Source organism: Cimex lectularius, unplaced genomic scaffold (assembly GCF_000648675.2).
Source record: "Cimex lectularius strain Harlan isolate CLEC.00 unplaced genomic scaffold, Clec_2.1 scaffold109, whole genome shotgun sequence".
NCBI classification, from domain to species: Eukaryota; Metazoa; Arthropoda; class Insecta; order Hemiptera; family Cimicidae; genus Cimex; species Cimex lectularius.
In genome coordinates, this window is record NW_019392781.1 from 868574 (window position 1) to 877771 (window position 9198).

Sequence of the window (9198 nt, forward strand, 5' to 3'; positions counted from 1 at the left end):
TAATTGTTTCTTGTGTGTGTTTTTTAAAGTTGCTATTCGTGATCTCGCATTGGAGACAAAACTTAATAAAAACATGCTGAAGACCCCTGCGACGGGAAGGCGTGTAAGGATGCTCGTACAGTTTGTGGAGCAGCTTGAAAAAGCGCTTTATAACGCTGCAGAAGGGACAGCATCGGCTTTTCCCCTAATCACAAAAGTAATTGACACAATTGTAAAAAAAAAAATTATTAAATTGTGAGAAAAAAAATAAGTTGTTGAATAATTGTTACAGCAAGCCGTCAAGTCGTTTTTCTGTTTGAACCGTGGCTCCTGTTATGAGTGGTTCACAAGGATACGGTTTGCCATACTGGTCGTCTCGCTCCATTGCGGCCTCTCAGCCGCCTCCGTCCGGCACGGATTTGCCCTTTTGCAGTCACACTTGGACAACAACTCAACGAATGTAAGAATAATTTTTGAATTTTGTTAATTAATTATTACTAATAAATCTTTCTATTTATTTAGACACCTGAGTTTCAAAATATCCTGCTCAACGTCGGCTGGGCATTGGCAAATATGGGCGAGAAGGAGGCCATACAAGGCCTATACGAATGGGCCAAGAACACGGCCAATGTCAAAGAGCCAATCCTGGAACCCTTGATACACATGGCAGCAAGGAGGTAAAAAAAAATATTAAAAAATAATTTAAAAAATCACATATTTTTTTTAAAGGTACGAATCAGCAACAGAAGGGTTTGAATCTCTTGCCAAAGAAATTATGTCTAACTCTACGGAAACTGACAATAATGAAAGTTCCGACATAGCTCAACAAATCAAAAATAAGACTGAAATGAGAAAAATCTTCATAGCAGATCAAGTATTATTATTATTTTATAAAAAATGTATTATTAAAAAATCTATTGAATTTATTATTATTAATTATTTATTTTATACAGTTGACCGAGTCCTATCTTGCGTTGAACAACTGGCAGGATTTGCTGAATTGGAAAAAAACAGAATCAGATTTTCTCTCTAATGAAAATGGCTGTTCGACGAGGCGATATGTAAGTTAAAAGAATTATGCGCTGTTTGATTATTCAGTATTTTTTTTTTTTAATAGAAGCATGTCAGTTTGAACTTCGTCGAAACGATCGCCAAATTCGACGAAGGCGAGTATGAAGCGGCCAAAGAAATGTTTACGTGGAACGGCGATGATCGCGAGAGCCTCCTTACGATGGATAGATGCCGTTGGGATTACAACAACCTTCTTGAGGAGGTCGACTACATATTGAAATGTTCCCTGATCAAAAATCACAAACAGTGAGTCAGTATGAAACTTAATTTTTTAATTGTTTTTTATTAAGTTTATTTTTTAGCTTGAATTCGAGAGCGAAGTACGACGAGGCGCAATCCTTGGCTGAGAGCATTATTGAGGAGTGCGTCAAAGATTCACCCTCGGAACTGCTTGGTAGAGCGGCGTTACTTAAATTCACATCATATTCCCTTTTGAACAGTACCAATTACGTCGTATCACAGGTATTAAGGGAAATTAATTTTGAGAAATGCAGATGGTTTTTATTGAATGTTCCATTTTAGTTCTACGGAGGCGATTATTGGTGGAAAAAATGCATCAAATCGCCTGAAATGGAACGTGCCGTTTGGTGGGGCAATGCGCTCAACAAGATGAAAAAAGGGGAGCCGTCTCGCGAGTCGAAAAACTTTATACTTCAGGTACTAATTTTATTTATTTTTTAATTTACCATGAATGTGCTTGAACATTTTGTAATTTTTCAGTGCGTGAAAGTGGCCAGGAAGACTGGCAATTTAAAATACGCGACACGAGTATTACTCTTGCATTTGAAATCGACAGACAAGACTCTCAAAGATGTGGCAGAAAATTACATTTCAGCGACACCGAAAGATTTTACTTCGCATGAAGCTATGATACAAGTTTCTAAATTAATGAAAAAGTGATTTAAAAAAAAAAGAAATTATTTGAGAGAAATGCTAAATATATTTATATTTTCTTTGTCTTAAGGTGTGGGCAGAGCAGACAGGCTATGAGATTATCTGCGACAGTAGCTTTGAGGCTGCAAGAGTCGTCAATGCCCGAGTTGATAATGCTGAGCTCGAAAGTGCTGAGAAACATCGCCGCTGAATTCAAGACTGGGAAATCTTCCGAGCTTAAGTGTCCTGAACTCGATAAGGTCTTTGAGTATGAACAGACGAATGGATTCGGCTCTCATTTTGAAGATTTGAATTGTAAATTTTATTTATTTTAATTTATAACTTTTATTAAATTTTTTTTTTCTTTTAGGTTTTAGGAAAGTATCGGAGGACTGCAGTGGTTCAAACGATGAAGAACTCCTGACTGGGCGGCTCCTGCGCCTCTCGCTTAGTATCTGGCCGATGTCGAGCAAATCATGGGAGCGGCTGGCTGCCTGGGCTTACGCTGGTGGTGTCAAAGAGTCGGCAAAAGGGATCGCTAGCACGCCGGAAGAAAGGGCGGCGCTCGAGTCCGAACTGCCGCAGGGCGTGACGGTCCAAGCTGTGAGCAATATGCTCGCGGCGTACCACTCGCACGAAGTCGACGTCGACACTGTCTCATCTGAAATGATCGAGCAGCAGTTACGAGAGCTGGGGACATTTTCAAACGAACAGATCAAAAGCCTTCTTGACATTTGGAAAAAGACTCACTCCAGGGTCTATACCTACTTCAGACTTTCAGCCTACTCATACTTCAGATACATTCAAATTTCTGAATATCATGAGGTACGTTGCCATTACAGTTGAGAATTAATTATAATACATCAACCTAAATATAATAACTTTTGTTATGTTTAAATACAATAAAATAGTAGATAAAGTTAGAATCTTCACAAAGAGAAAAACTTGTGCTTCACACTTGCAAATTTTTCTGCTTCACAGAAAAACATTGAATCATGGGGAGGAAAACAGTTTTTTATTTTGTTTTATTTTTTATTTTATTGTTTTATTATTATTATTTTGAAATGGGGGTATTTCAACTATGAGGTTATATGAAACTATATAAAGGTTTAAAGTTTTTTTTAATGGGGGCGCCAGTGGCCACAACGGTTTAGGTGTTGACACGACGCTAATCACAATAAGGTGAAGGTCACGGGTTTGAATCCAGTGGCTCTGCATTCAAATCTGACATATTTACAAATGGGCTTTTTTTTCTCAAAAACTTACTTATACCCTCAATAGAATAATAAATAATTAATTCACTTATAAGAATTTATTGGGTTGGTATAAAATTAATGCAGGTTTAGAAAATTTCTTTTATTTTCACAGGTGCTTGTCGTGTAAACAAAGCTAAATCCTCAAATCTAATTTATGGAACATAATAAATACTTTTATCTTTTATACAAAATATTTTAGTTTATATTGAATTTTATAAAAGTGAGGACTTGTGAAATTAAATATTAATTTAAACTTGGGTGAAGTGTGGCCCAAACTGTGTGTAACATCAATATAATTTGGGGGGGGGGGAGGGAAGCATTAGCGAATGCATGGTGCAGCGATGGATTCAGAGATTTCTTCTTGGAGATGTTGATCTCGAAGGCAGGGAAGATCACATATGTCGCAATGCTAACCCTGCAAATATTTTACTGCACTGTCCACATTCACCCGACCTCTCGCGTACGGACTTCCACTTTTTCCGGGCATTTTGATCACTTCTTGAGGGATAAAATGTTTAGAGAATGCGATGAAGTCGAAAACACTTTATTGTGAGTTGAAATAAAGATTTTTATGTCAGCGGGATAAAAGCGCTTATTACACGTTGGCAAAGATATATAGATTGTGATGGAAAGTATTTCGAATAAATTTTCTTTATTTTATAAAAATTAAAAATAATTTTGACCCCCTTTTCAAAAATTTTATTATGTTTGCACAAGCCCAATACAATTTACACTGCCTTAAATCAGTTGAATAGGCTAAACCAGCAATGCTCTTCCGCATTGCATAAGTGTTGGGCTTTAGCGCCGTCTAGTTCAAGATCTTTCTATTGTTTTTATTTTTTATTTTTTAATTTAATTTAATTAATTTATTTTTTTACTAGTTTATTTCAATTACAAGGTTATACAGGGTGTCCCAGTTCCTTCTGATGAAACTCAGGGAATCGATTCTACTCTTCGTTTGGAGCAAAAAATGCTCAGGAGAAAATTTTCGGAAAGTTCTCTATATTGAAGATATTCGTCAATTTAGGTTTTTTCAACTTTTCACTATCTTACCACATAAAAACGCTTACAACTTCCAAAATGTTGAGACTACAATAAATTCAATTACACATTTGAAAGAACGCTAAATTTGCTGTAAGATACTTCTATTTGCAATTATCTGAATGATTGCATGATTGCACATTCTACTGAGGTTACAAAAAATGCCTACAACTTGTCAAATTTCACAAAAACTTCTTCATCTAATATGCTTCACGTTGATTTTTCAACTCTACTAGAACATTATTTAAAAACCTGGATATATCAACAAGTTGTAGGTATTTTTTTGTAACCTCAGTAGAACGTGCAATCATGCATTAATCAATTAATTCATTTTAAATTTTATAATTTTGACATGTTCCAACTGATATTGGCTAACATTTTATGTCATTCAGATTATTGCAAATAAAAGTTAAAGTTAAAAAAGGGGGAAGAACATTTCCTAGAATCATTAGGCAGCTGAGGTTACTTTTGCATACTGTCCACTATAACCGATAGTTTCAAATGTTTCCCTAAGTTTTTTCCTTATGGCATTTAACCGGACTAAAGGTTTTGTACATTATAATTGGTCGTTCCTTATAACCAGTATCGTTATAAACAATTTATACTGTATTTAGAACTCCTAACAGTCACTGACCCAAATCTCATTTTGGTGAATTATTTGAAAAAATCATCACTCTCATTTCTTCTCATCCCTTAAACAATCCAAATTCATTATTTTATTTAGTTATAGTTTATTTACTTTTTAGTTGCTTTAAATACTTGAAAAACATATATTTAGAACTTCCTACAGTCGCCTTCTTTATACACTGCCTTAAATCAATTGAATAGGCTAAACCAGCAAATTTATTCATTATTTTCTTTACCTAGTTTATTTATTTTTTGAGTTGCTTTGGGTAGTTTAAAATCATATATTTAGAACTCTGAACAGTCGCCGACCCAGATGTGAATTCCTGAAAAAAAATCCACATTCCCAACGCTTCTAACCCATAAAAAAATCCATATCCATTATTTCCTTTAGTTACATAGTTTATTTACTTTTTTTTGTGTTGCTTAGGGTAGTTTAAAACCATATATTTAGAACTCCAAACAGTCGCCAAGCCAAAGCTCATTTGGGCAAATTATCAGAATAAATCTACACTATCAATTCTTCATATACCATAAAAATTTAGGTTCATTATTTTCTTTAGTTACTTTTTTATTCTCTGGGCAGTAGAAAAACATATATTTCGAACTCTTAACAATCACCTACCCAAAGCTCATTTTAGGAGAATTCTTGGAAATTTCAACTCTTGTCATACCATAAAAATTATATATTTAGTTATATATAGTTTCAAAACATATATTTAGAACAGTCATCGACCCAGATGTGAATTCTTGCAAAAAAAAAATCCGCACTCTCAATTCTTCACATACCATAAAAATTTTGGTTCACTGTTTTCTTTAGATATTTAGTTTATTTACGTTTTTGATTGCTTTGGATAGCTGAAAACCATAATTTAAAACTCCTAAAAGTCATTGACTCAAAGCCCATTTTGGTAAATTCTTAGAAAAAAATTCACTTTCTCAATTCTTCTCATCTCATAAAAAATCCAAAAAATTTTTTAGTTACTATGGATAGTCTAAAAACATATATTTAGAACTCTGAACAGCCACTGAATCAAAACTCATTTTCTCACAGTTCTCACTCTTATCTCTTCTCATTCCTTTAAAAAAAATTCATTATTTCCTTTAGTAACTTTTTTTATTTTTTAGGCAGTAGAAAAACATATATTTAGCACTCATAATTATAAACATCCACACTTTCAACTCTTCTCTTCAAATAAAGATCAGTTTTATTATTTCCTTTAATTACTTAATTTATTTACTTTTTAATTGCTTTGAGTAGTTTAAAAACACATATTTACCACTCTTAACAGTAGCTGACCCAAAGCTCAATTTGGTAAATTATCGGAAAAAATTCACACTTAACTCTTCACATACTATAAAAATTTATATTAATTATTTTATATAGTTAGTTTATTTACTTTTTGAATGAATGAAAAAAGAACTTTATTTAATATATAATTAATTCATTTATAAGAATTACAATATTGCCTTAAATCAATTGAATAGGCTAAACCTGCAACGCTCATCTACATTGCATAAGTGTTGGACCCTAGCGCCGTCCAGTCCAAGATCTTTTAATTGTTTTTTATTTATTTTTATTTTATTTTTTAATGATGGTATTTCAACTATGAGGTTATAGGAACCTTCGGGGTGCAAGTGTTTGTGAAAAAAATTAAATATCGGGTTTGAAAGCAGGGTCGCTTGATTTGAACCCAGGACTTTTACCTTACAGTGATGAGCACCGTGTCAACGCCTAAACTGTTGCGGCCATCAACACCCTAACCCTATTTTTAACTGTACCTAACACAGTCTGTACCCTAACACCTGTCATTAATCCTAACCCTAACCCTACCTAATCTAGCCTAACCTAACCCAACCCAACCTACATGCACTCATCGGTAATGCAGATTTGTGTATGTACAAACATATCTACATTAAAAAATATAATTGTTGTAATTTTATTGCAGGAGGATAATGTGATTGTAACAGCGACGCTTAGATTATTAAGGCTCATCGTCAGACATGCGACAGAGTTGCAACGGGTCGTCGAAAACGGTCTTTCCACAACTCCGACTGCTCCGTGGATCGCCATCGTCCCTCAGCTGTTTTCCAGGCTGAACCACCCGGAGCCTTATGTCAGGAAGAGGGTTTCCGAGCTCCTTATAAGAATCGGAAACGACTCCCCTCATCTTATAACATTCCCAGCTATAGTCGGTTCAGGATCGAATACCATGCCTACAACTAGTTAGTTTCAAAATTTTAAATATTTTATAATAATAATTAATTAAGGTTTTTAGTTGAGAGTTTTTGTTAGTTTTCATCTCAACTAAAAACCTTAATTAATTGTCATATATTAATTGGTCAAGCGGACCACAAAATTAGTGAATTAATATTTTATAATATTGAATTTTTATGGAATTTTGTTTTAATAGAGTTGTTGACGATTATGAAATATGACGACAAGAGTAAAGTTAAAGGACATGAAGAGGGTGAGGAGGAAAACGACGAAGAGGAAGAGGTTGATGATGACGATGATGATGGAAATGATGATGAGATGAAGGTGCCAAATGAAAAAGCGGCTGTTCTTGAAAACAGTTTTGGTCTCATACTCGAAGCGCTTTCGAGAAAGTACGGCGAGGAGATAAACCAGGTCAAGACGCTTATAGCCGAACTGAGACGTATTACGCTCCTCTGGGACGAGCTGTGGCTAGGCACGCTCAACCAGCACCAGCCAGACATAAGCCGAAGGTTCACACAGCTCGGCAACGAGGTGAAATGCACCGAAACGAATTTCAACCTTTCTCAAGAAACAAAACAATTCATAATCGCTGAAAAATACAGGCTGATACTTAAACCAGTATGTTTATCTTTTTTTTTTCTTTTTCTGAACTATTAACTAATTTTCATTTCATAGCTGTTATTTGTGTTGGAACAATTGCGTGCAATAACTTTTGTTACTCCTGAGACACCTCATGAAAAGAATTTCCAAGAAAAATATGGTAAAGATTTTATTATATATTTAAATAAAAAAATATTTTAACAAACTTATATACGTTTTAATAGCGAAAGACATTGAGAATGTTTTGACCAAGTTGAAACAGCCTGATGATCCAAGGGACCCAAATGGTGCATTGCAAGCTCTTGGTGTTTTGCAGAGCAGTCTTCAGGCGAGTTCGTGCTCTGGTCGCCGTGGCGGTGGGCAGCTCTCAATGAAGGACATATCGCCAGCACTTGGTAAACTGAAATTGTCTAAAATTGCTATGCCGGGTGTTGTACGAGATCCGGCGACCATCAAATCCATCGCTGATACGGTCATAGTCCTCCCATCCAACACCAAACCTAAAAAACTAGTCTTTAACGGGTCAAACGGTTTAAAGTATGTTTAAAAATTAAAAAATTATGTTTTTTATATATAGGCTGCTAATTAAATTTTATTTTATTTTTAAAGGTATACATACCTTTTTAAAGGACTTGAAGATTTGCACCTTGATGAAAGGATCATGCAGTTTCTGTCGATAGCCAATTACATGTTAAAAGAGACAAGCCTGAGGGCGCACCATTACTCGGTCGTTCCTCTTGGGCCTAGATCGGGTCTGATAAGCTGGGTTGAGAACGTCACACCGATTTTTACGCTTTATAAAAAATGGCAGGAGCGAGAAGCCGCCAATGATTCGACAGAAAGTAAGACAAATCATAATTTTACAATAACGCTGTGTTAAAAAACAATGTATATTTTCAGCAAATTCTGTTATGAGACCTTCGGCGTTGTTCTACTCGAAATTAGGGCCGATTTTGAAAGATGCTGGCATCACGAGTATCAATCAAGTCCAGAGGAACAAATGGCCACTTTGGGCCCTTAAAAAATGCTTAACTGAGCTTATGCATTGCACCCCAACATACCTACTGTCTAAGTAAGCAATTAAAAAAAAAGAAAGGTTTTTGGAATTTTATTTTTGCTGCTTTTCTTTTCAGGGAGCTTTGGTGCTTCAGCATCAACGCAGCCCACTGGTGGAACATAACAAAATTGTATTCATCGTCTTTGGCAGTTATGTCGATGATAGGCTATATCATCGGACTCGGAGACCGCCACCTCGACAACGTCCTTGTCAATCTGAAGACAGGAGAGGTGCGTCTTTTATTAATAATAATAAAAAAAAAGTGGTGTAAGTAATTTATAATTTTTGTTTGTTTGCAGGTCGTACATATAGACTACAACATCTGCTTTGAAAAAGGCAAGACGCTGAGGGTACCTGAAAAAGTACCTTTCAGGCTCACGCAAAACCTGAGAGCAGCGCTCGGCGTCACAGGAATCGAGGTTAGTGAAGTTAATTTTTTTCCCCACATAAAATCCAGGTTAGAAATAAATTAGAAA

The 9198-nt window shown here is 35.3% G+C and overlaps 1 protein-coding gene across 2 annotated transcripts in view; it reads left to right on the plus strand.

Annotated features, from left to right (window-relative positions):
• The window catches only part of LOC106665938 (serine/threonine-protein kinase SMG1), an 82039-nt gene that overhangs the window by 7788 nt on the left and 65053 nt on the right, over nt 1–9198 (plus strand). Inside the window, exons 16-34 of one of the 2 annotated variants that reach the window (XM_014392758.2) lie at nt 30–196; nt 272–439; nt 502–656; nt 709–853; nt 933–1040; nt 1097–1296; nt 1341–1512; nt 1573–1707; nt 1771–1946; nt 2015–2238; nt 2294–2748; nt 6794–7070; nt 7259–7683; nt 7741–7825; nt 7890–8202; nt 8275–8507; nt 8566–8737; nt 8799–8952; nt 9022–9141. In XM_014392758.2, coding sequence (XP_014248244.1) covers nt 30–196; nt 272–439; nt 502–656; nt 709–853; nt 933–1040; nt 1097–1296; nt 1341–1512; nt 1573–1707; nt 1771–1946; nt 2015–2238; nt 2294–2748; nt 6794–7070; nt 7259–7683; nt 7741–7825; nt 7890–8202; nt 8275–8507; nt 8566–8737; nt 8799–8952; nt 9022–9141 — 3884 coding nt within the window. The remainder of the gene's footprint in view (nt 1–29; nt 197–271; nt 440–501; nt 657–708; nt 854–932; nt 1041–1096; nt 1297–1340; nt 1513–1572; nt 1708–1770; nt 1947–2014; nt 2239–2293; nt 2749–6793; nt 7071–7258; nt 7684–7740; nt 7826–7889; nt 8203–8274; nt 8508–8565; nt 8738–8798; nt 8953–9021; nt 9142–9198) is intronic. The other variant, XM_014392759.2, reaches the window with a different exon arrangement.